Source organism: Lissotriton helveticus, chromosome 5_1 (genome assembly GCF_964261635.1).
Source record: "Lissotriton helveticus chromosome 5_1, aLisHel1.1, whole genome shotgun sequence".
Taxonomy (NCBI): domain Eukaryota; kingdom Metazoa; phylum Chordata; class Amphibia; order Caudata; family Salamandridae; genus Lissotriton; species Lissotriton helveticus.
This window is the reverse complement of record NC_136065.1, coordinates 1,886,958,061-1,886,984,354: the sequence shown is the minus strand read 5'-3', so window position 1 is coordinate 1,886,984,354 and position 26,294 is coordinate 1,886,958,061. Positions and strand designations below refer to the sequence as shown.

General features: G+C 45.2%; 1 protein-coding gene across 1 annotated transcript in view; it reads right to left on the bottom strand.

The window, feature by feature from the left end:
- Window positions 1-26,294, bottom strand: part of RETREG3 (reticulophagy regulator family member 3) — a 409,160-nt gene that overhangs the window by 283,099 nt on the left and 99,767 nt on the right. The window contains exons 2-3 of the mRNA XM_078645370.1: window positions 7,032-7,138; window positions 1,440-1,470 (exon numbers count right to left, since the gene is read on the bottom strand). Coding sequence (XP_078501496.1) covers window positions 1,440-1,470; window positions 7,032-7,138 — 138 coding nt within the window. The remainder of the gene's footprint in view (window positions 1-1,439; window positions 1,471-7,031; window positions 7,139-26,294) is intronic.

Genomic DNA, 26,294 nt, shown 5'->3' with positions numbered 1-26,294 from the left:
CTCGCACAAACCGAGACTAAGAGCTGAATATTTTTGGATCTGCAAAATGGACAGTTTACAACCACAGGGTTTAAATGAGAGGATCGAACTATCATGTTTTCTTTAAACTTATTTAGGATAGCAGACTTTGGTTCCTGTGTTCAACTGTGGCCCAATCACCCCATTCCAAGATGGCTGACCGAAAATAATTCCACAATGTTTACTAGTAACCAGAACAATCATTGTTTTGTTTTTATGCAATCATTTTTCTATTCGATTGGTCTTTACAAACTCCTAAACGTTTAATTGATTTCATAGAGCTTAAGTTGTGACCAAATTACGCCAACTCGAAAAAATCATGTTAATACAGAATCTAGTGTGAATTCTATTTCAAGTTAATCTATAAACACGAGAAAACATTTGTTGAAATATAATATGCGCTTTGAACACATTTAATATTTACTAAAGACCATTGCGATCACGTGATCGTAATTTAAACCAATCAGAGTACGTATTTAAAGTTCGAGGAATGGAGAGTCAAGTAGTCGAATTCCCATTGGTTAACGAATGCGACACGCTGGAATATCACAAATCCGTAAGTAAAACGTCCCCGCTTTAACCGGTTAGTTAGCGTCAAACATTAAGAAACCCAGCGCGCTGCTCTTTGACAATAAGTTAGCTGTTTCTGCATTAAGCGAGAGTTATAGAGTGGCTCGTATCGAATTAGAACATGTCACCTTAATAGCGTAACCCAGGGTTCTGTAAAATAATCGAGCGTTTTTCATTATAGCTTTTTCAGTTCAGTGTTGTTCAACCTACGAGTATGATAAGATTGTTCATGTGTAATTCTAGGTTTAAGCACCGGGAAGAGATCTGATATGGCTATGCATGTATGACATCACGTTCACTGTTTCAGCAGAAAAATTGGATTGAGTATGTTAATGAGTTATACGTTATGTACTATGTGTTACATGAACAGGCCGGACGGCTCATAATATTTTCCTTGTTTGTTTCAATTTAGACCCCTGAGGAAGGGTCCTATATGACCCGAAATGCATTGGGAAGATATAAAATGTGCATTTTGATGAATTGTAAATCATTTACAAAAAGTTTTGAAGAATAATCAAATGAAAGAAAAATTCAATAAATAAACATTATGGTTTGAAACCACTTCCATATGGAGTAATCTTCATTTAAAATGAATATAATGGAGTAAGACCTTTTTGGTCTTTGTACTACAGTGCACACCACCTTTGAAAACGGTAACACCGTTTTCCCCTAACCAAAGTATTCCGAACAGTGTCTCTAGACAAGACACTAGGTAGGATGAGTATGCAAACAAAGCAAAGATGAAAAATTTGAGTAATCAGAACAAAAGAGAGTGCCGGATGGACTATCAGTAAGTTTATCTACAATATCAATCACATAAGTTCAAAACAATAGTTATGAAAATTCCATACCTCTCATGAGCACCTTGGTCAGGTCTTGCAACTAAAATGATAAAAATATAAAAAAAACTCAATGAAACAGGAGTATATAAAAATAATGAAAACACAGAGGACCCAACAGCTGCAGTTGGAATGAGGTTTATGAATGTTTTGCATGTGCCGTTTTCAAACATTACCCACAAACAAACATTTAATTTCAGATGTGCATGGTAGGGAAGCAAACTCAACTTTGATAGTTAAGGGTAGTCTAATTAAAAGAATGTGCGAATTGATGTACCTTAATATGACTTAATTAGAAGAAATAACATTTACATAAATACAGTTGAACCTTTAGAGCAGTCACATGGGATAGATTATTAAAAAAGGAGTGCACGTGACACAATCTATAAACATGTTGAACAGCCTACGGTCAGTATTTTTCTCTGACATAGTTTTAGTATGCTGATATTCCAGGATAAGATAAGTAAAGAAAAAAGAGATAGGATGTTTGTGGTAGGCAGTGCGGATTAGAATCAACTGGAATGAAACCTAAACTAGACTCCCTCAGAGTCAGGATGCCTAGATGCTTTTAATTTCTAAACATAGGAAATCAAGAACTTCAGTTGCAAATTTACCCGTGCCTTTCACCAGTTTTTACATGGAGGGTAGGTATATCTGTTGAAGTACCGCCCTCTAAACTGCCACTTGAGAAGTAATTGTCAGTTGTCTAGCTATATTTCATTAATAATCAGCCAACATTTACTTGGAGATTTAATTTTCAAAATCCTTATATTTGTAACTTTTGTTCATTCTTACAGCAGAAAAAAAAGTTGTTTCACTATACAACAGTAGCATGATCAAAATGTAGAAGGCATGAAGTCAGGTCATTCTAATTTGCACCTTTATCTAGGAAGTTATGATACATTTTGCATGATAAATTGATATTACTCATGTGTCTTAGGAGCACATGAAATCAAATGAAAGCAGATGGATATAGAAGTATTGTTTTCTGTAATGGGGAGAAGTACCTTGGTGGCCATTCTGCTACTAGTCCTGGTCCTATCCCCTTCACAACTAGTTAGGAATTGCAGTAGAGTCCTGATATGGGCTGCTTTCTTGGGGCATCGGTTTAACGCCATACATAACATCAAGGTTTTTTGTATTAGAAATTACTAAATGTGTATATTAATTTTCAAAGAACTAAGCTCTCATGTACTGAGGTAGCAGGTAGAAATTTAAGATTGGGACATTGTAATTGACTAGCAAATATAGTTCATAATGAAAGATAGTTTCAATTTTAGATTTCATTTGATTAATTAAAACCACTGCAAGACATATATACCTTGCTGCACCTAAAATACATTAAAATAAAAAATATTAAAATTACATGTGGCCAGCCGTTTGCCATGTTATGAACCATTATGGTACATGTATGCATTTGCGGGGCTTAAACTGAACAGATCAAATGAGAACATTAAAACAGTGCATGGCCAGCCTATTCCCTGTTAAAATAAGATAGGCATAACCACTCAATAAAATCATACCTAAAATACCATAAACACACTCAATATGCTCAGGACACAAAGATGGCAGAAGCAGTGCAATTGGAATGGGCCAAGGAAAAAGTGCAGTTGTACACAAGTGCTGGGGAAATAAAGTGCTATATAAAGTGTTAGTATGAGGCCTAAAGTGAAGCATTTGCGTGCTAGGCCCAGATAGCTGTTCGAGAACTAATGCCTACACTACCGTGAACAAGTGAGCCTTTATTAAGACCAAATACAGTATTAAAAAATTCCCCCTCCCCTAGCTCGAGCCTGCACTTCTTACGTGCGTTACAACTTACAAGTACCCCCCCAGCTACGCCCGTTGCAACTTCCCCCCAGCCCCCCCCCTGTCCCCCCACGAGTAAGATGCAGCATATTCATGGGTCTTTCACAGCTTCATCCTGTTCTTTGGCCAGCACCCTTTTTCCCACCCTCTGGAGAAGTTTTGCCAATGCACAGTTCAGTCGGAGATCAGTTGGAATACAGCATGCTACTACCACCTCTCTGCATGTCCTTATTCCTTTTATATTGAATTTCATACGTAAAGTACACAGTGATTTTCCACTGTAGCTTTGCACTGAAAAGCCTTGACCACATAACGTGCAGTTTCCCTGGCCTTCCGTTCTTCTCCATGGGGAAAATAATGCTTTAGAAAAGGCAGAACCTCTAAGTCGGTATTTTAGGAACTTTTCCTTCATATGGTTGATGTAAGGTACACCTAGAGAACTGTACACCTAGAGAACTTGGAGTTATTGCGTCTTAAAGTTACTGAATGTTAGCCATCCATGGCTGCACCTAGCCAGTGTTGCTTTATCCTCCAGAAGGGATAGAGCTTTGGTGTTGGATTCCGATTGCATTTTGAGTTCTCCTCAGCTCAGTGGTAAGGCCCAAGCTGAAGAGAGGCCTAGGGTGGTTAGAGACATATGCAAGGCTTTACTAAGCCAAACTCAAACCTAATTTCTACAGGGCACGAGTACACTGGCAGATGAAAAATGGACCAGTAGGTTTTCGTTACTGTGTTGTTCAAAGTGATATTGTCCTGGCCCTTCAAGACCTCGCTCCCATATGTCAGAGTGGGGAGAACCTTGGCTTGAGCCACATGTAAGAATGAGATTAACAATGGCCCATTCAGCTTCCTGTGCAGAGACTGTAGCCCAAGAGTCACAGAATTATATTTTCCTGTAATTTCTTCCAAGTGGGTGGTAAACCTACCACTGTTATTAAATGGCACTCTGAGGTACCCATAGGCGTTGACCGGCTCTACCTTATCCCCACAAAAAAACAGAAATGGTTGTTCGATCTTTTTCCGTGGAGTGCTAGAGTTTTAGACTTTATGTTTATAGCCAGACCATTGATCATGGAGTGTACCAGAGAGGAATCTAAGAGCCGTTTCAGCCCCACCCCTGGTCCTGCTGACTAGCACTTGGTTGTCTGCAGAGAATGGATGGAAAAGTGAAGTACCACCCAGTTTTGAGGCGTGGTAATTTAAGTTATTTAGGGTCAGAGTATATCAGCAAGGAACAGAATGAATAGGGTCAGACCAGCAGGTCAGAGCCAGCACACAACCCTGCTTTGAGCCTTGTGTTGTTTGAATGACCCTGGACAAGTGGGAGCCATCCCCCCCAACTTAACACAAATCCACATGTTTGTATGAAGCATATGTATTGCCCTTTGAAGTCCAGCAGGGATGTTCCATTCTGATAGTTTTTCCCATAGGTTCCACTGGTCTACCCTGTCAAAATCAGATTTGTAGTCTATAAAGTTTAGCTACAACAGCTGTTTATATGTCGTTGCAAAGTAATTCAGCAAGGAGAGGGCCATGATGTTAGTTGCTGTCCCTATATGCTTAGTGAAGTTGGTTTGATTCACAGGGATTATGGCGTTTTCCGCAGCCCATAGCTGTAATTCTTCTAACAAGATCCCTGTACCGTATTTGGCCTCATTGTCCAATAAGGCCACAAGACAATAGTTTTCTGGGTTTCTTTTCTCTTCCCTTCTGTATATGGGAGTGATAATTGAGCTGCTCAATGAAGTTGGGACAAGATCACAGTCTGCACTGAAATTAAACAGTGGGGATAATTGTTTTGCCCAGTAGGTGGGTGTAGATAGCCCGTGGGATCCTGTTCAGACTCTGGGCCCCTTTTCGGCACCCCTAAGAAATTAGTCTCTGGATGGCCTATGGGCTAATTGAAAGCTTGAAGTCCCAATAAGCATTGGGGCTGTTGAGCACTGCGTACTCAGTGGGGACCCATCTATTCCTCTGTTGCTTAGCATTACTGGGGCCTGTACTGCGGATAGCCGCGGTACATTGAATAGCCTCCCAGCTACACCTTGCAGGCTCTGTGTCCTCATCAGAACTGTATTGCTGAGCCTCAGTCAAGATTTCAACCTTCAGGGTTCCACACACAAAATCACTGGGCACAGGGCTATCTCATGGAATAGACTGGGCTCCCCGAATTAAAAAGTGCACCCAAGAAGATCTGCAGAAACCTCGTGTTCTCCAAAGGCAATTGACAGAGCTATCTCCGGAGGACGATGGTCACCGTATATTCTCCTACCAAGTCCAAATGAGATTACATACTGAATTAAGGGGAGGCTCTGCTAGGTATAATCAATCAGGGATTTTCCTGTTTTGGAATGATACGAGAGCCCAGGTGGTTTGTCTGGGGCAAAGTGACCATTCAGAACACAAAGGCCAAGATGCTCTAAATTCCCTAGCAGTAACTGGCTTGTTTTGTATTTTTAGTGCCGGAGGGTAATTTCTTGGGGCGCTATAACCCAATGCGTATCTTGTGCTGTCAAGATTTCATTTGGGGCGAGTGAGTCCATGATCCACATACTGAAGTCTGTAGCACCACCACTACGGATTTTCTCATCACACCTGCCTCCACTTCCCAAGTCTCTTGCCCATTTGTGTCACTCAGCCATCTCATTGGCCACATTAATTGTGCTGCCAAGAAATATCTTCCTATTAGGCAGCCCCATAATCTTCTCGGGTAATTATAACATCATTATGGCCATTGACATCCTATTCCTCCAACCATTCCACTACAAGTCAGAAAACAATCAGTTCAATTCCATAACAAAAGCCCTCAAGACCACGGATACTGCCTTGGCAAAAAATATAATAGGCGTGTTAGAACTAATCATCCACAGTATTGCAACCCTACCCAAAGGAGCTTTCCCTAGAACGACATTGAAGACCTCACCAAGGCCACCGTCTACCCCATAATTTCTCTAATTAGGAGCTCTTCATCCTGATATACAGAAATACCCAAATATTTGAATACGTATTTGAACATGTCCTGGACATACTTTGTATAACCAGGATCCTCCCAATCCATTAATTTGATCTGTGACAACAGTGTGTTTTCCACAAGTATGGACGCCTCCCTCAAACGTACTAAAATAGTTAATACTTGCGAGGCAGGAATCCTTCCTGATGGACGTTTTGGGCAGATTGAGTCACATACCGGATACGGAGTTTCAACTTCTGAACATACTGCAATTTTAAATACCTAAAAATTTTGCTCAGGGTTGACATGAGTGCGGGAATAAGGTAATGGTGGTTGCAAAAAAAAAAATAAAAAAATAAAAAAGGTGCAGACTAAAACCGTAGAAATCAAGCAAGTGATAAGCAGTTGAAAAGTGGAATATGAGTTACATGCAGTCGAAATGTGAGCTCTTATGGGGAAAAAGACGACGTTGGAACGAAATTAAAAGATGCGGTCTCTGATAATTTCCATAGTTCAAAAGAGCCTGATTGGATATCATTTTTGCACTCTTTTTGTCTTAACTCGCCGTAAATTTAATTGTGTTTACAGTTAAGTGAATTAAGTTATGGACCAGGAATGTTTAGGTGTACGGCATGGGTTATAAATAGGTAATACTCTTGGCTGTATTAATTTCTGCATTTTTTCGGTTATGAATTTAGTGATAACTGTAAGCTGATTAATGATCATTTGTGTTTTCTATATATTCAAAAACGTAATGGCCTAGAAACATCCATATCAATTGGTCTTGTTGTGACAAGGTGCACAGCATAAAATACCCTACTACTAGAAAACGACCAAACACTTACCTCTGCATTCAGGCCATATTTTGTTCTTCCACTGATCCACACAAACAACCAATATTAGTCCAAATGTGATCAAAAATACTATTCTGAGCGAGGTCAGTGCAAAAAACCTAAAGAGAAGAGCAAAAATGTCAAACTCAGTTTTTTCCTAACAAATCCACTTTTACACACAAATCAGTAAAATGCATGGTTTTGTTCTTAACATATCTACAGCGCACACTTTCCTCATCTATCTCCTACTTGTATGCTTCCTTCCCGGCACTCCAGGGGCCAATTAGTTTTCGGCTCACTGCATCTCTTTTTGCTAATAGGCGATAATATGAATAGCACATCTCAGCAGTGTTATTTACATGAAAGCAGTCTTTCTTTTAACCACCAGCTGGAATAGGCACTTGGGGATGCAGCATAATTAAGGCCTAGTCTGTCACAGGCACATTCACAGCAGTCTGCCAAGACAAAAGCCTTGATGTCCAAGTGCACATGGGGCATGACTCAAGAGACCGGTTCTTAAGTGGGAAGGCAGAAAACACATTTACAATTTAATAAATCCTTCCTTGTAGACATCAGCCTTGGTTTAATCCAATGCCGGTTGCTAACACAACTATATATCTCCCAGGGCACTTCCGTTTGTATTGCAATAGCAAACAAACTGCGTAGAAAACTGGAAGAGAAATTTTAACACTTAAAAGCAACTGCTATGCAAGACTGATGTGTACCAGCCATTGATTTTGGATTACTAACTCCAAACTCTTCGGTAAAGATTAAAAACAAAATTCGAACCGTAACAATTAAACTGCTTTCTACCCATGTCCATTTTATTTATTTATTTATTTATTCAAAGTTTTATATAGCGCGAACAAGATCCTTACAGATATCAGAGCGCTTCACAATGACAGGGTAGGGGCAGTAGGAATGAACAGAGTTAATGGGAGCAATGTAGTAGTCACTAGCATGCAAGGATAATAATAAAATACATAAAACATATCAATATACAGTCAGGTAAACAGGTAATATAACGGCACAAATCATTGATCCCATTACAGAGGTGTTCAGGTACACCTTGAGTGTGTGGAAGGCTTATACCAGTGTTTTAGTATAGAGAGCGCACTGAATGGGGGCATCGGGAGGGTGAATCAGTGACCCAATGTGTCTCATATATTGGTCGGTAGGAAGAAGGTAGCGTAGTAGTGTCACCATCAAGTAGAGGTATAGTGCCAAAGGACAAGGTGAGCATTGATACAAGGCAATGCAGAGTCTCTGATCCAGCACCTATAAGGTTCAGGAGATCTTGGCCAGAAGGATGTTTTTCACCTCTTTCTTGAAGAGTGCAGCGGAGGAGATACGCCTAGTTTCAGGCGGGAGCGCATTCCAGATCCTGGGTGCCATTCCTGAGAAGGAGCGCTTGTAAGTTCTCTTTCCTGAATCTACGGGGTTTCAGGAGTAGATTTTTTGAGCTTCTATTGGATCTCGAACCTCCTGATATGGACAACTTTTGAGCGAGGTAGTTGGGTGCATTGTGGTGCACGGCCGCGTGTGTCATAACTGCAATTTTTAGTTGTATTCTGGCTTCAAAAGGCAGCCATTTTAGGGACTTTAAATCTGGGGAAATATGCGAGTGTTTTCTTGAGCCAGTAATAAGTCTTGCGGCAGCGTTCAGGGAGGCTCTTAAGGGTGCTGTTGTGGATAGTGGGAGTCCGCTGAGGGTCACAATTCCGTAATCGATTCGAGGGATGACTAACGCTTGTACAGCAGTTTGGAAGTCTTCAGTAGGGAGAAAGGGTTTCATTTTCCTCATTGTGTTGATTTGGAAATTAGCTGCTTTTGTGGCTTTGCTGACGTGTTGCTGCATGTTGAGCTTGGCGTCCAGTGTGATGCCTAGGGATTTCGCTGAGTCCACGATGGTGGGTTGGACATTGAGTGCTGTTAGGTTGTTGAGCCATGTTTGAGTGGTGGAAATTTTCGCCGGGGGTGAGATGAGAAGGAACTGAGTTTTCAGAGCATTTAGTTTGAGGTGATTATCGGCTAGCCAGGCTTGAGTGTTAATAAGCGTGGAATTCAGATGTTTGATATCTTCCGGAGATTGAAGCTTTAGGTACAGTTGTGTGTCGTCGGCGTACATATGGAATTGGACATTAGAAGCTTGGAGCAAGGTGGCGAGCGGTTCCATGACGAGGTTGAACAATGTGGGGGGAGAGGGAGGATCCTTGTGGAACACCTAGATCTGCAGGCACAGGTGACGATAGCACATTATCGATCTTGAACTTCTGAGACCGGTTGTGTAGGAAGGACGAAAACCATTTGAGAACCGTTCCCGATAGACCCATTCTAGTGCTTAGCAGCTCCAGCAGGTTCTCATGTTTGACCGTGTCAAATGCTGACGAGAGGTCAAGAAGGATGAGGAGACAGGACTCATTGCGATCAAGAATTTGGAGGGCGTCATCAATCATGTGTGTCATAGCTGTTTCCGTGCTGTGTTTCGCTCGGAAGCCTGATTGATGAGAGTTGAGGAGGTCAAATTGGTCAATGTGTCTTGTTAGTTGGAGTTGGACACATTTCTCCAGCAGTTTGGCCAGGGTGGGGATATTGGTGATGGGCCGGTAATTGTTTAGGTCAGACGGATCAGCTGTAGGTTTCTTGAGTATAGGCGTGACTTGCCCCACCTTGAGGGAGTCTGGAATGAGGCCTTGTTGCAGGGAGCAGTTGATGATTTTGGTCCAGAGAGGGAGGAGCAAGGGGATGAAGTCTTTTCCAGCATTAGCAGGTAGAGGGTCTGTGAGGTGGTTAGAGGGCTTCAAGGTGCAGAGCAATTTGTGTATTGTTTCTTCCGAGTAGGTATCGAAGTAGTGCCAGCAAGCCATGTTTTTAGGTTGAGTGTTAGCCATTCTTGTGTGGTTGGGGAATCGGCTTACATCCATGATGAGGTCATTTCTTATGTTGTCAGTCTTTAGCTTAAAGAAAGCAGAGAAGTCTTCACAGTGTGGGGTGTCGCTTGTTGTGCTATTTGATTGTAGGGGTTGTGCCTTTGTTTGGGTTTTGATTAGTTCGAAGAGTTTTCTTGGCCTGTTTTTTGCTTGGTCCAATTGGCGGCTGAAGAAGTCCAACTTTGTGCGCTTTATTTTCCTGAAGTAGGCATTTCTCTTGTTTTTAAGCCTTTTGAGGTGCAGTGCAGAGGGGTCTGCTCTCCAGGTGCGCTCTGCCATTCGCATCGAACGCCTGTCGTCATTGAGTCTGTCGTCATACCAGGGGTTAGAAGTTTTGGTGGAGACTCTCTTCAGTTGCAGTGGGGCGACTTCATTGACTAATGTATTCATAGATTCAAGGTAGTGGTCAGTCAGTGATTGAACATCCGAGGCACCTGAAGGGGGAAGGAGGAGATTGCCGAGTAGAGGGGTTGAGATTCTTCATGTCCCTTTTCCATGTTTTGGATTTGATTGGTTGAGCCGGGTTAGGTTTAACTTTTTCATTGATAGAGAAGATGATAATGTGGTGATCTGACCAGTCGCAGGGTAGAATCGTCTCCACTTGTGTAGAATTCTCTTTGGCAATGATGAGATCAAGTATCGCGCCTTTGTCGTGTGTTGGTCTATCGCATATTTGGGTGAGGTCAAGTGCATTAAGGAAAGTTTTGAGACTATTCACCACTGTGTCTTTCTGATCGTTCCAGTGGAGATTGAAGTCACCCAGGTAGACTTGGGTGGTCTGCCGACCGGCATTAGAAGTGATCATGTCCATGAGTTGTTGGGTGAATATGAGATTGTCACCAGGCGGGTGATAGATGAGATGTAGAGCACAAACTTGTTTGCCCTCGCTGGTGATGTCGAGGCAGAGGAGTTCACAGGAGGAGAGGGAGGGGGAGGTGACTTTAGTAACGGAGAGGTTGCTTTTAAAAATGCATGCAATTCCCCCGCCCGTCTTGTCTGAAGACCTGTCTAACCTAATGATGTGATAGTTGGGGGGTACTGGTATGTCCAAAATCGGGGTAGAGGCTTCAGTGAGCCAAGTTTCTGTTAGAAAGGCTAGGTCCAGATCCCTAGCTGAGACGAGATCTGCGATGTCGGAGGAGTGTCTCTGGGCCGATCTGCAGTTGAGTAGGATACATTTGAGTTTGGGAGAGGGAGGGGTGGTCGAGTTTTCTAGAGTGAGGGGAACTTTTCTGAGGTTGATAGGGACGGAACCTCTGTTGTTGAGTGTTGGGAGCCTCAGAGGGTTTGTAAGAATTGTGGGTATGGGGATGTGTGTGCTGGGTATGTGTTTTACCGGACCTGAGCCATAAGAGCGTAGGAGTGAGCATAGGTCGCGGTCCGACAGTGGGTTGAGGACACGGCGGGGGCGGTGGGAGTTGTTGCGACCGGGGATAGTCGGCCAGCGCGGATATCGTTGGAGGCGAGGGTATGTAGGGCGGGTGCGTCCTTTGTAGGGTAGAGGGATGATGGGAGGTGGAGTGGGCTGAGATGAGAGCAGGTCTTTGATTGCGCGGACATTTTTTGATTTGTAGAATATCCTCTTTGACTTGTTGGAGGGTGGGTAAAGTCTGGTCAGGGGGAGCATTGGGGATGGCGTAGGTGGTGGGAGCCATTGGTGAGTGGTTGTGTAGTGAGCTGGAAAGCGGGCAGGGAATCGAAGGGGGGGGATATACTGGCGTTGTTGGAATGTTCTGCGGTGCGAATGGGTGGGATGGCATTCAAAGAGTGGGCGTCTTTGTGGGCGGGGGGTGTGAGTGAAGTAGGCGGTGATGGCGGTGGGTGGGAGGCATAGGTAGTGCCGCCAGTGGGAGAGGGTGCCGGTGAGTGGAAGAGTGAGTGAAGGCTGAAGACAGTGGGGGAGACCAGAGGGTAGTGAGGGCTGAGAATAGGAGGTGGGAGAGAGGGGGATGCTAAGGTAGGTGAGGTGGTATGTTCTGTGTGTGTTGTTGGGAGGGTGTGAGTGTCGTGGGTGGGAGTGGGGAGGGGGCTGGGGGGGGGAAGGTGTCCCCCGTGGGGGGTATGGGGGGGGTGGATAGGCTTCGAGTGGTGATGTTATCAGATGGTGGCGTGTTGTGGGTGAGAGTTGTTCTGTCAGGTGTGAGAGTGTCGCGAGTGGGGAGGGAGCTGGGGAGGGGGAGGCGTCTGTCGTGGGGGGGAAGGGAGAGGGGGTGGATAAATTCCGAGCGGTGGTGTGTTCAGGTGGCGTGTTGCGGGTGGGGGTTATGATGTCAGGGAGGAGAGGGATAGGGGGATGTGAGTGGGGGTAAACGGGATCACGTTAGAGGGGCGGTTAGTATAAGAGGTGGCGACATTTGTGTCTGTCACAGCAGGTGGGCCATTTACTGGGGTGCTGGGGGAGTCTGTCCTTGGGGAGTGTGGGGTGTTAACAGCAGGTGGGCTATTTACTGGGGTGCTGGGGGTAGAGGTGTTGTAGGTGGGGGCTGCGAAGTCAGGGGTGCTGGTGGAGATCAGGGTGGGGGTCTGCAGATTGGAGAGGTGCTCTTTGAACTTGGGGAACAGGTTGTCTAGTAGTTCCAGGTTCTTGTCCGTGGATTGAATTAGCACAATCCCGTTGTTATAGATAGTAATGGTAGTCCTGCCAGGGAAGAGGTGGGAAGGTGTGATAGAGAGAGTTAGGCCATGAGTTGTTTTCCTGGTGGAGGAGACGGTAAGTAGGGTTAGGAACGCTTTTCTCCATTGGGCTCTGCGTGAGGTGTGGAAGATGATATCGGTATTCAGGGCTCCATTGCCCGGTGAGAAGTAGGTGTCGGCAAAGGGTGTTTCAGGGTGCGACCTCATGAAGTTATGTTTAAAACGTTTAGTGGCTTTTTTGGTGAGGGTGGAGGGGTAGTTAATTCTAAAAGTGTGCTTGCCGCTGCGCTCCATTTTAGAGGCTGTAATGTTGGGTGTAGGAGCTAGGGCGTTATAAGTGACACTAGTGAGCATCCAAAAGGGGATATGAGGTAGCGTCCAAGAAAAGATATGAGGTAGTATGTATCTAAATCTAAATCACTGTATCTAAATACAATAATCACTATCAGATTCAGCAGTCGTTGTAAACATGGTCAGAATCAAAATCTAAATACAATAATCACAAGTACATTAAGGGAATAGAAGTGAGTTCGATGTAGGTTATAAACAAGTGCAGAATAAAGTAGAAGTATAATACTGACAAAATACTGGCATAAAATAACTATGCAGACCATAAAAATACCTCAATCGAAGGGGACAATAGTGAGTAGTCAAAAATATGTAAGGAACAGGAGTCAGTGGTAGGATACAATTGCACACAAAAATTATATGAAACAACAAGTGGCATTAGTGAGCATCAAAAAATATATATGAGGTAGCATACGGTGTATTACCGGTGACTATAAAGTGGGACGTGCAAGATACAATTAGGAGTATAAAATATAATACCACTGTATAAGGCAATAATATATGGGTAGCAATAGGTGCAGAAAAAGAGAAATGTGCTGGATACAATTAGGAATATATTAATAAATACCACTGTAAAAAGGCAGACTATCAAAGTCCGATGTGAAAAACACCAAGCTGTGTCTTAGGTCTTTAGGTCATACAAATAGAAATATAATACTGCTGTAAAAGGCAGACATTCGCTAGTGAGAATCGGTTGGAAGGCCACTAGCCTAAGCGATAGCAGTCTTATAGGAGTGTACAGTATACACGTAGAAATATAGTATTAGTGAAATATCGAAGCAAAATATTCGAATAACAAAATAGACACAGAGCCAAATGAGTCAAAAATTGCGACGAGAGCGGCCAGGAAAATAGGAAGTAACAATCGGTGCATTAGCTACAAGTAGCCATTAGACTAAGCAGGCCACCTCAATGGATGACTAGTCAAAGATGGCCGCCCGAGTATCCTATACAGAGACAAGCGTCCTTTGTAGTAGTCCTTTGTCTGTTGTGGATGTCTTTTTGAGAGTTTTGTTTCCCTTTCTTCTCTGGGGCCGATCTGGTTAGTCCCTCATCTATGTTCGTTGGTGGGGAGGAGAGAGAACATCTCCAGTGTTGCAGGGAGGAGAGGAGAGCGTCTTATCTCTTTTTTTGGTAACCCTTGCCCCTTTGGAATGTAGCCTCATGTTCATCTGGTGGGCAGAGGAGGCGATTTATAGCTCTTCTTTATGGCCCCCGCCATTTTAGTTGGTGGAGAGAGCAGGACCGCTTTGTCCGGAGAGATAAGATCTTGCAGGCATAGAATCTTGCATGCAAAGGACCCCTGTAGTAGTCGGTTTTGCACATTCAATATAATTGTTTGCGTGCAAAAACCTTCACGAATCTCAAGTTCATCATGCACATAGGCTACACCACTTTTGCACACAGCAACCGCCTCGCCGAGGACACCCTTGTCGCCCAGGTCACCTGTGCAGGTCTCTCTCTTTTCTCACTGTCTACATTGGAGGGGGGGAGGGGGTGACGAGGTGCATCCGGCTGAGGGGTTCGCGAACTAAGTTCCGCGTTGACCCCGAGAGTACCCACGGGTATGGGGTCGCTCTCCCTTCTCCGCGCTTTGCCTCCACTCTACACAATTAGTTCCCTGGTCGCGGCTCCACAATACCACCAGCTGTTCAGAGGGGGGGGGACGAAGGGCTTATTTTGTGGAGTGGGGGTGGACACAGAGCTCACCTTCCTCCAATGTCGCCGCGTTGTGCAGATTCAGCCCGGGGCAAGATTCAGGCGCCGCGCAGGACAACCCGGCACCCTGCTTGAACGGGGCACCAGCGCTGCTTGCGGCGGTGAGTGTATTTGAACAAGCGGTAGCTGCAGGCAGGCAGGAGCAGAAGTCAGGCAACCAGCCCGCAGGACAGCAAGGCTCCCGCCGTGTACGGGACACCAGGGGTCTCGGCTGTGCTTGTAGGCAGGAGCATTCCGCAGTGGTATTCCCGCTATATGTTCGGCGCCAGCGATGGTCCCGGTCCGGATCCAGCTCCACTATGGATATCAGCGTGGCTGTGCACAGGTCAATCTCAGCGTTGTCGTGTTCTACCTCTGGCCACCGAATAGGCAGGTGGGGATGGCTCGTCTGCTCTTCTCCTGCGAGGCTCCGCGCACCAGTGCATGCAGGCTCCCGGAGCCTCAGCCGCTCAGTCCCGGCAGCGAATTGGGGGGTCTGCCGTGTCCAGTCGCAGTGGTGATCCACGGGGTAGGAGCCAGTGCAGGCAGGCTCAGTCCAGTATCAGACCGCTTGTGCTCCGGTTCCGTGGAACGGACGGGCGGGCGGGTCCGTTGTCGTGGTCTCGTCCCTTTGCAGTCCCGGCTTAGCTACCAGCGTCTTCTGCCATGGGAACGGCCGGGAGGGGGTGTCTCTCTAAACCCTCCGATTCCACAGATGTTCCTCTGCTGCAGCGATGATCCGTGGGGAAGTGTAGGCTCAACAGGCTCCCGGATTTTCAGCCGCACAGTCCAGCAGCGCGATGTGGGTGCCTGAAGGCGAGTGTTCAGCAGCCGATCTCTGGGCTTTGCAGGTTCAAAACCTCCATCGATCAGGTAAACAGGCAGTCCGGGGCAATCCAGTTACTTTTGTAATATTCCAGTTACTTTTATTGTTTTTTTCCAGTTACTTTTCGTGAGGGCTGATGGGTGCTGACAGGGATAAAGCCCTAAATGGGATCCCGAGCACTGGGAGCTCTTAACGGGAGCTCCTACCAGGCGGCCATCTTACATTGTCCATAGAGCTCTACACTACATACCTTCATGTAGCCAAGTACCATGCAACAGGTTTTCATGGAAAAGTGAATCTTTCAAAACTACTATTTGCCATGTACCTTTCTAATCCTTAAACCTCAGACTCCTCGCTGTACCCAGAATCCCACTCTTCACACTCAGGCAATTTCATAAGAACGCATTATGACAGAGGGAAAACACCCAACATAAGCATACGGAAACTAGAAAGGAATTATTAGCTGTAGTAGCAGACCAACACTTTTCCCCAAAAACACACCTGCTCTCACAGTTCTTCAGATCACAACTGATGAAACGTCACCACTTTCTTATTGTAATCTGCAGACTAAATGTCCTAGAGAAGGCCATGATTAAATGTGTCCACACACCAAACCCAACATACATTTTTAGTACTGCTGATTGGAATACATTTGTTTTAAAAGTATTATATATATATATTTAGAAATGGGTTTTGAGTGCTACTAGGCCCTGACAGATTCTTGCTACAAAATAAAGAACATATACTTGGACTACTAAATAGTTCACTGCTAAACACCACGAATCAAAGTCTTGATTTCGAAATATTTCAGGTGTTGTGGATTGGTTGTAGACAAACCGTTTTATCATCGAGAAGACCTAACAATCAATTAAACCATCCATTCACCGTATATTAGACTCTATTACTACATATCAAACTCACCCCCATCGATTACTCCAATTACAGTACTAATGCATTTTCTATCTTTACTGTGTATTATCGTGTTATGATGGCACAGATTATTGGAAGAACCACTAAAACCTCATAGCACAGAAGGGGAATATAAGCGATTAATATACAAATATACAGATAGTCATTAATACATATCTGTACGAAAGAGGCACCACCATTAAAGCACTTTCATGCTTTCATGGTAGTAGGTCATTAGTACTCCTATTATGGTTAGTTAAACATAACACGACTAAACGTTCCAATGGTCTGCTCATGCTCTAACACGACTTGAAATGACCACATTATTTACAACAAGGGGTGGTGATGGACACAGTCTCTGAATTAAGCAGAGTACTCTCACCCAGTCAAGAGATCAGGGCTAGATCCAACACCGTTTTTTAGCTCATTGCACCATCCCAGTTTCAGAACCTGGCTGTATGCAAATTAGTCTGTCCCTGGCCCAGTGCATCATGGGAACAGGGCAGACCAGACTACAAAAGCCAATTCTTACACTGGGAAGGAAACAAGCTTCCGGGGACCGGTTTCTGGCATTACAGCCGTCTTCGGCCCGGCTTGCTTGAATCCTGATGGTGCAATGAGCAAGGGACTCACATCTGAGTATACCCTTCCACGCTTAGGGCGGACAAAATTATTTACAACAAGGGGTGGTGATGGACAGAGTCTCTGAATTAAGCAGAGTACTCTCACCCAGTCAAGAGATCAGGGCTAGATCCAACACCGTTTTTTAGCTCATTGCATCATCCCAGTTTCAAATTTTTAGTACTGCTGATTGGAATACATTTGTTTTAAAAGTATTATATATATATTTAGAAATGGGTTTTGAGTGCTACTAGGCCCTGACAGATTCTTGCTACAAAATAAAGAACATATACTTGGACTACTAAATGGTTCACTGCTAAACACCACGAACCAAAGTCTTGATTTCGAAATATTTCAGGTGTTGTGGATTGGTTGTAGACAAACCGTTTTATCATCGAGAAGACCTAACAATCAATTAAACCATCCATTCACCGTATATTAGACTCTATTACTACATATCAAACTCACCCCCATCGATTACTCCAATTACAGTACTAATGCATTTTCTATCTTTACTGTGTATTATCGTGTTATGATGGCACAGATTATTGGAAGAACCACTAAAACCTCATAGCACAGAAGGGGAATATAAGCGATTAATATACAAATATACAGATAGTCATTAATACATATCTGTACGAAAGAGGCACCACCATTAAAGCACTTTCATGCTTTCATGGTAGTAGGTCATTAGTACTCCTATTATGGTTAGTTAAACATAACACGACTAAACGTTCCAATGGTCTGCTCATGCTCTAACACGACTTGAAATGACCACATGGCAGCCACTTTCGGCCACTAGAAGTCTACGCAGAGAACTGATGTCCACACAGGCACTGAATGTAGACTAACATGGAAGGTGGACAACCATTACTTCGCATCTTTTACTACGCACTTCTTTTACTTAGCATCTTTTACTTAACATGGTCTTTTCCTTCGCATGCTTTTACTTAGCATATGCCTTTACTTAGCATATGCCGTTACTTCGCAGGAGAAGAGTGGACCACTGGCAGAGAGGTAAGTGGGGCAGTGTAGTTATGGTAGTGTAGTAGTGTATGTGTAGTGTAGCAGGTTGTGTTGTAGTGTATGTGTAGTGTAGGGGGTAGTGTTTTAGGGTTTAGGGTAGTGTATGTGTAGTGTAGGGGGTAGTGTTTTAGGGTTTAGGGTAGTGCTGTAGTGTAGGTGTAGTGTTTTAGGGTAGTGTAGGTGTAGTGCAGGTGGTAGTGTTGTAATGTATGTGTTAAACAGGGTAGTGTTGTAGTGTATGTGTAGTGTAAGGTGTAGTGTTTTAGGGTAGTGTTGTAGTGTATGTGTAGGGGGTAGTGTAGGGTAGTGTTTTAGGGATTAGGGTAGTGTTGTAGTGTATGTGTAGTGTAGGGGGTAGTGTTTTAGTGTTCAGGGTAGCATAGTGTATGTGTGGAGAAGGGTAGTGTTTTATGGTAGAGTTGTAGTGTATGTGTAGTGTAGTGTAGGGTAGTGTTTTAGGGTAGTGTTGTAGTGTATGTGCAGTGTAGGGGTAGGGGTAGTGTTTTAGGGTAGTGTTGTAGTGTGTGTGCAGTGTAGGGGTAGTGTTTTAGGGTTTGGGGTAGTGTTGCAGTGTATGTGTAGTGTAGGGGGTAGTGTTTTAGGATTTAGGGTAGTGTTGTAGTGTATGTGTAGTGTAGTGTTTTAGGGTAGTGTTGTAGTGTATGTGTAGTGTAGGGGGTAGTTTTTTAGGGTAGAGTTGTAGTGTATGTGTAGGGTAGGGGGTAGTGTTGTAGTGTATGTGTAGGGTAGGGGAAGTGTTTAAGGGTTTAGGGTAGTGTTGTAGTGTTTGTGTAGTGTAGGGGGAAGTGTTTTAGGGTTTAGGGTAGTGATGTAGTGTATGTGTAGTGTAGGGTAGTGTTTTGGGAAGTGTAGGGGGCGTGGAGGGTAGTGTTGGTGTGTAGGGAAAAAAAAACTTTATGCGTAGTAAAATCCTGTGAAGTAATGTACTGCTAAGTAATGCCAATTTAATGCTTTAAATTGATTTTGCGAAGTAAAGGTATGCGTAGTAAAAAACGGCTAAGTATAGGCATTTGCGAAGTGAAAAATGCATAGAAAAGGCATGCTAAGTAATAGCATGCTAACGTCATACAGTCACATGGAAAGGTACAATGGCACTGACTGCCGTCTACAGATTGCAGGATTATAGGGTCCAGTACCACCGCTAGAAGTCCTTGCCCACATCAAAGCGAGGACAGATAAATGTAAAAACTGGAATCTAACCCGCTGCAGTATCGCAACAAGAATCCATTTGTCCTTGGAGAGATTAGATGCAATGAAATAATGTGGCATTTCTACCAGCAGCAAACCGATATTAAAAAGCGCAACTGTTTGTAGATTCGGGCGGGGGTCACAGATGAGGTTATTTGTGAGGAGGGGAAATGCTTATATGTTAGATATATAAGCAAGCATGAACACTCCACCTCTTTCTGCTTCAAACCCTGAATCAAAGCCTTGCAAATTTGGAAAATGTCCTGCGGATTTTAGAAAAATGCCCACATAATTCCTATCTCGTATAATTTTCAAAGTGAGAGAAAAAACCTTGATCAGTGAGGAAAGAGTGATAACTGGGGAAAAAGTAGAAACGACAGTGGCAGAAATCATCACAGGCAAGCAATAATAAATGCTAGGTGTAACAAATGATACTGGGCCAACCCCCCCCCCACCCCCCCCCCCCGATGCACAGTATATACTATTCTTTGTTTCGTTTTATTTATAAAGTTTTATATAGCGCGAAAAAAATCCCGAAGGATAACAGTGCGCTTTACAATATGAATGGGAGGAATAACAAATGCAGTATCAACATCCGAGCAGGTGAACGTATCCCTCTTAGGGTACGAATTTGTTCATAAGGAATCGTTTAGCTTCCAATTTGAAAGATTCGTTGAAGAGATTCTGCATACGTCCGGTGGAAGAGAGTTCCAAATCTTTGGTGCAGCGCCAGAGAAAGCTCGGTGACAAGTTCTTTTTTTGTTCAGGATAAGTGGTTTCAGGAGGAAGGTAGTGGCACTACATGAGGCTCTAGAACCACAGGATAGTTCAAGTTTTTGCGCAAGGTACCTGGGAGTATTGAAGTGAAGGGCTATGTGAGCCAGAACAGCAATCTTTAACTGAATTAGAGCTTCGTAGGGTAGCCAATTGAGAGATTTTAGGACTGGAGATATATGATCGCATCTTTAGGTGCCTGTGACCAGTCTCGCCGCTGCGTTTAGAGTTGACCTTAGTGGAGCCAGGGCGTATTTGGGAAGGCCACAAAGGGTAGCGCTGCCGTAGTCAAGCCTCGACAAGACAAGCGCTTGGACTACCACTTGAAAGCCTTTAGTGGAAGGAAAGGTTTGATATTTCTGAGTGACCTCAACAAATGGTTTGCTCCCCTACATACATTGCTGATATGATTTGATTTTTCATATTCAGGTGCTTGTCCATGGTGACTCCAAGGAATTTGGCCGAGTCTATGATGAGAGGAGTGCAACTGAAAGCAGTGAGTTGACTCAGCCATAGGTGTATCTTGGGGACGTGGTTCGGGGGAACGGGGGGGGGGGAGGGGGGAAGATGAGCAGGAATTCTGTTTTGGAAATGTTAAGCAGGAGATGGTTCTCCATTAACCAGTTTTGAGTAGACCTTAGAGAAGTGTTGAGGGAGATGAGGTTATCCAAGGATGAGATTTTCAAATAGAGTTGTGTGTCATCCGCATACACGTGGAAGAGAATGCTCATTGAGTTTAATGAGTTAGAGAGAGGTTCCAGGAAAAGGTTGATTAGGATGGGAGATAGGGCAGACTCTTGCGGGACCCCATGAGTACAGGAGAGGGCTGGAAGAGGGAGTGGTCTGCCTTGAATCTGTGATGAAGGAAAGACAAGAACCATTGTAACACCTGATCAGCAAAACCCATTCTATTTTGCAGGATGGATAGAAGGTTGTCATGATTAACCATATTGAAAGCGGAAGAAAGGTCAAGGAGAATCAAGATTCAGGATTCGTTTTTGTCAAGCATTTTTAAAATGTCATCCATAACGTGGGTGAGAGCCAATTCAGTGCTGTGTCCATTCCTGAAACCAGATTGATGTTGGTCTAGAAGTTTTTTTTTTTTTTTTTTTTTTGTAAGACCTTTATTGACACAAAGCAGAGTACACAGCATGAACCTACAACCCCGAGGCCGGTTCGCTATCACAATGCAGACAGAGTGTAGTTATCAAGCGGTATATGAAGCAAAGCGTGTAGTCTGTTGGTACTACCACCCTCATCATCTTATATATGGCTCATTTCTGTCAAGCGTAGTGAGTCTTACATTTTAATCTTTTATATAAAGGAGAACAAGGAAAACAAAAACATTCCCCAACTGAAGACCTGACATTTCCTTTCATACGACCTAGATACCTATTCTTCCACAACTTCAGTGTTCCCCCTATGTACACCTCGGCCAGTCTGTACCCATGCCTTAATCAACCCACCCATGAGGTGAAACAATTGGGTAACTAATCCTCCTCACTGTCCTGCAGTGAAGTAAGGTAGTCTGTCAAAAAACACCACATATCCTTTGGTCTGGATCTCATCGGTAATTGTTCCTCATATGTTTGTAGTCTGTCCCGGCAGATGGACATATCATGCAGCCATGTTGTCTTCGTCGGTACCTTACGGCTATGCCAACATTGCGCCACCTGTCTCTTCGCCATCAATAAAGCAATTGCACAAAACTTACGCTTCAATGCACGGAATTGAGGAACTATGCCCAGTAAGCAGATCTTAGGTGTGCATTGTACCTCTTCCTCTAACATACCAGCAAGGGCGGTAGTCACCTCCCCCCAATATCCTGCCACTTTCTCGCAACCCCAAGCCAGATGTGCGAAATCCGCCCCCTCCCTATTGCACCTCTTGCATCTGTCTTCCTCCTGTAGGCCAAACCTTCGCAGCTTGGTCGGCGTGTAGTAGATCTGGTGTATAAATTTAAAATGTATTATTCTTAAATTACCGTTAGGCGTTAAGATCTGTGTTAACGCGCAAGTGGTGTTCCATTCTTCATCAGTTAGTGGAGTCTCTAGTAGTGCATCCCACCGCCCCTTAGCTTTCTGAGTGTGTCCCGCCAGCTCTGATTGTGCCGCTGAGTATAATCTAGACACTAGATGTGAAAGATCAGTAGTGGTAATCAGGAGTTGTAGTGTTGCAAGACACTCTGGTTCCGCCGGGAAAGTTGGGTAATGGTCCCTCAACGCCCTAGTTAGTCTATAGTACGTGAAGTGGAACATGGGAGTCTGGTGTTGGATGTAATTCAATTGGTCCAGGCTTACAAACATACCGTCTCGAAACACATCACCCAGCTTGTCAATGCCTGCCCTACTCAACAAGGACATACCAACCTTCTCACCAGTGACTGACAGTGCCTGGTGATGCTGTAAAGGCATGTCTGGAGCGTATAGGGGAGTCTTATGGGCCAGCTGTCCAAGCCTGTGCCATGCTTTGACCGTGGTGTCTACCGTGTTGATGTCCATTGCATGCAGCGGTGGCCTTGTGTGTGATATTATCGCAGATAGGGGAATGGGATGAGCATCACCCTCCTCAACGGCCGTATGTGCGAGATATGGGACATCGTGGTACCAGTACGCCGCATACTGCGCCTGTGCGCAAAGGTAATAGAGGAGAAAATCAGGCACGCTAAAGCCGCCTTTCGCGAATGGAAGCGTTAGGGTCTGCAGATCAATCCGAGCCTGTTTGCCTGCCCAAATCAATGTCCGCACCATGGATTTTATACGGCGGAAGATCTCACGCGTCGGCGTTATTGGGACGTTGTCAAACAGGTACAAGAGCTTGGGCAACACGTTCATCTTTACGATTGCGATTCTGTCGGCTAATGACAGTGGCAAACGAATCCAACGTTGTATCTTATCTTCAAGCTTAGAGAGTACCACCCCATAATTGGCCCGCAGGACCTCTTCCGGATCTCTGTGGAACATGACCCCTAAGTATCGGATCGGGTCCCTCTGCCAGTCCAATGGGAAATCCACGTCGAAGGGCATGGTGGCGTCGGTCAGAGGTATTATGGATGACTTGGACCAGTTAATCGCCAGCCCTGAATGACCGCCGAAGCGGATGTATTCTCTGAGCAGTGGGTTCAGATGGGTTTCAGGGTCGCGAACGTATAAGAGCATATCGTCCGCGTAGAGTGATATGTGAAGAGGCCTGGCTGCAAACTGCAACGCCGACTCTTTGTAGTTCTGTCGAATTATACACGCCAGGGGCTCTAGAGCCAGCGCAAATAACAATGGGGAGAGTGGGCAGCCTTGTCTGGTACCACGCTCAATGTCAAACGGATCCGATATGTAGCCATTGATCCGAACCCTAGCGCGCGGTTCTGTGTAGAGCAAAGTGACCCACTGTACAAACCGTTTAGGGAAACCCATCCGGTGTAAGACAATGATCATATATCGCCATTCAATGGAATCGAACGCCTTCGCGGCGTCGAGCATGACCGCCGCCGCTTTAATCGACGGTTGGAGATAGTGTGCAAGAGCGAACAAAGATCTAGTGTTGTGTGACGTGGATCTGGTGGGTACAAAGCCCGACTGATCTGGAAGGACCAGACTAGTCATCAATGGAGACAGGCGGCATGCTATCAGCTTAGCGAGGATCTTTGAGTCCACATTAATCAGGGAGAGCGGTCTGTAGGAGTCGCATTCCTCCGGATCTTTGGACGGCTTCAGGAGCGCAATGATCATGGCTTCTCGCAAAGTGGGGGGGAGTAACGAATTCTCGAAGGCAGCGCCATACATGGCTACTAAATAGGGTGCGAGAATATCCACAAAGTGCTTGTAGAATTCAGAGGTGTACCCGTCAGGGCCGGGCGCCTTGCCATTCGGAAGCGAGGCGATCACTTCCTTCACTTCCTCAACAGTGATGGGCCTAGCCAAGTATTCCCTTTGTGCATCCGATAGCCAGCCAATTGCTACATCGCGCAAATAGTCATACGTGTCCTCCGCTGGGGCAGTGGGTTGCGACCTGTACAGCGTGCCAAAGGTGTCAACAAAACATTTCAAGACGTCTTCAGAGTGCGTTTGTGGTATACCCTCTTTAGAGTTAACCTTAAGGATCGCTTTTTGTCCTCGTCCCTCACAGATTTTACGCGCCAGCACCCCCCCTGGCCTACCTCCCTCCCCGAAAGCTCTGGCCACTTGCGGGCGATCTAAGTACTTTATTTCGGACTCCAAAAAGTCTGCATGCTCCGTATGTAGTGCACGCAAGCCTTGTAAATGTGAAACATCCTGCGTGGTCTCATACAACAGTTCCAAGTCCCTCATTTGCTTCTCACAACGACTAATTTGGCCCCTTATGTCCCTGAGTATCCCCACGGAGGTGCTTAGGCAGACTCCCCTGATCGTAGCTTTGAACGCCTCCCATAGAAGGCACGGGTCATCCGTCGATTGCGCATTATCATCAAAGTAGTCTTTGATAGCTTTCGTTATTGTGTCAACATAGACTGTGTCCGAGAGGGCACGGGCATTGAATCTCCACTGGAAGGGGGGAGATGAATAGCGGGGCAACTCCACCCGCAGTAGTACAGGATTGTGGTCCGATAGCGTTCGAGGTAGTACCTGTAACTTACGAACCCACAGCGCCATGTCCCTAGAGCCCAGCCAGTAGTCCAGCCTGGACCAACTATTGTGTGATGATGTGATGTGCGTAGCGCCCGGCATATCAGTGTGCTGCAACCTCCATAGATCTGCTAAGGCCAGATCATTCATCATGTGACCCACCATTTGCCTTGATTGCTTGTGTTGTTCTAGCGATTGGGAGGAGCGGTCCAGTCCATCCTGCAACGTGACGTTCCAATCCCCCCCACAGAGTATGTGTGCGCTAGCATGTGCTTGTAAGTGTCCCCATATTTCCCGGAAAAATTCGGGAGCATCAGTATTTGGCCCATAGACGTTCAGGAGTGTCAGTCTTTGGCCTCTCAGTGTGCCTGTAACCAATACATATCTGCCATCCGGATCACAAAGAACGTGTCGCTCCTCAAAGTTAATCCCTTTCTTGATCATAATAATCACCCCGCGTGAGTAGGAAGAATACGAGGCTCTATACACTGATTCGTCCCACCTCTCCCCCAAATGTGCATGAGTGTGCGGTGCGAGGTGCGTTTCCTGTATGAACGCTACATCCACGTTCCATCTGTTAAGACTAGCAAAAACCTGCCTGATCTTTTGAGGCCTAGAGAACCCCCTGATATTCCATGTAAGAACGTTCAAGCCCAATCTACCCTCCCTCCCAGAACCCATTGATATCTGCAAATATAACAAACACCATCACTTCATACGCCACTCCCTCAGGCGGTATCCACCCTCCAGCGATGCTAAGAATGATCACTTCAATGACAGCATAGTACAATGAGGAATACAACAAGCAGTACATATTCAAGGTTGTCGGTCTTAGTAAACTGGCAAACACACCCCCACCCTGAACCCCACCCACTCCAGCAACCCCAACCTGCCGAAGCCATGACCCTTCAGAGCACAATTCCCACAACCATAGAACCATCAAAACATTGCCCATAGTTAGAACACTTCGTGGGTAATACCCTTACGGAGGTCCGCTAGGAGCACAACTCTACACCCGGTGGTCGGGTTCCGGCGATACTTCAAGCAACTGGATATATGCATAAGACAAGTGATCGAACCCCCCGCCCCCACCCTTCACCCCTCCAATACCTCGGCGATATGTTACACTGGGTCTCAGTTCCATAAGAGCATCACTTCGATATCCTGGCACCTATCGATGTCCGCTGCTGACAACAAAGTCTATCTGCCCCCTGTACCCCATGCCACCCTGACGATATGCGGCACGGCCAGGGGGCACCTTCGCCAATGTTACAATTGAATGCGTTGCCAACCGCTGGAATCTGTGCCGCAAGGCAGTGCCTCCTCACTCGTGAGAGTCTTGCACGCTTCTAGCGGTCTCGTTACTCCGCAGTGTTAGAAGTTATTGTTAATGCAAGAGGTGAGAGCTCGTCAGCCCCCACAGCCGTCCGCCACCTCAGCAGCCTGTTCCGGCCTCGTGAATAAATGCATCGTGGTTTGGAAAATATAGCACAGGGCAGCTACAGGCGAAGTAACCATCAAGAAGAAAAAAGAAAAAACAGAGTTGCACTGTAGCCCCCATCGCGTCAACGGACGACTGCCCCAGTGAGAAAGTGCAAGTGTGGTATAGCTACATTGACCTCCCCAAGGAGGATGACCCTGGACTGAGCTGTCCACTACTATCAAAAGTGGGCCAGTGGTCATTCACGTCGTGGAACAGTAT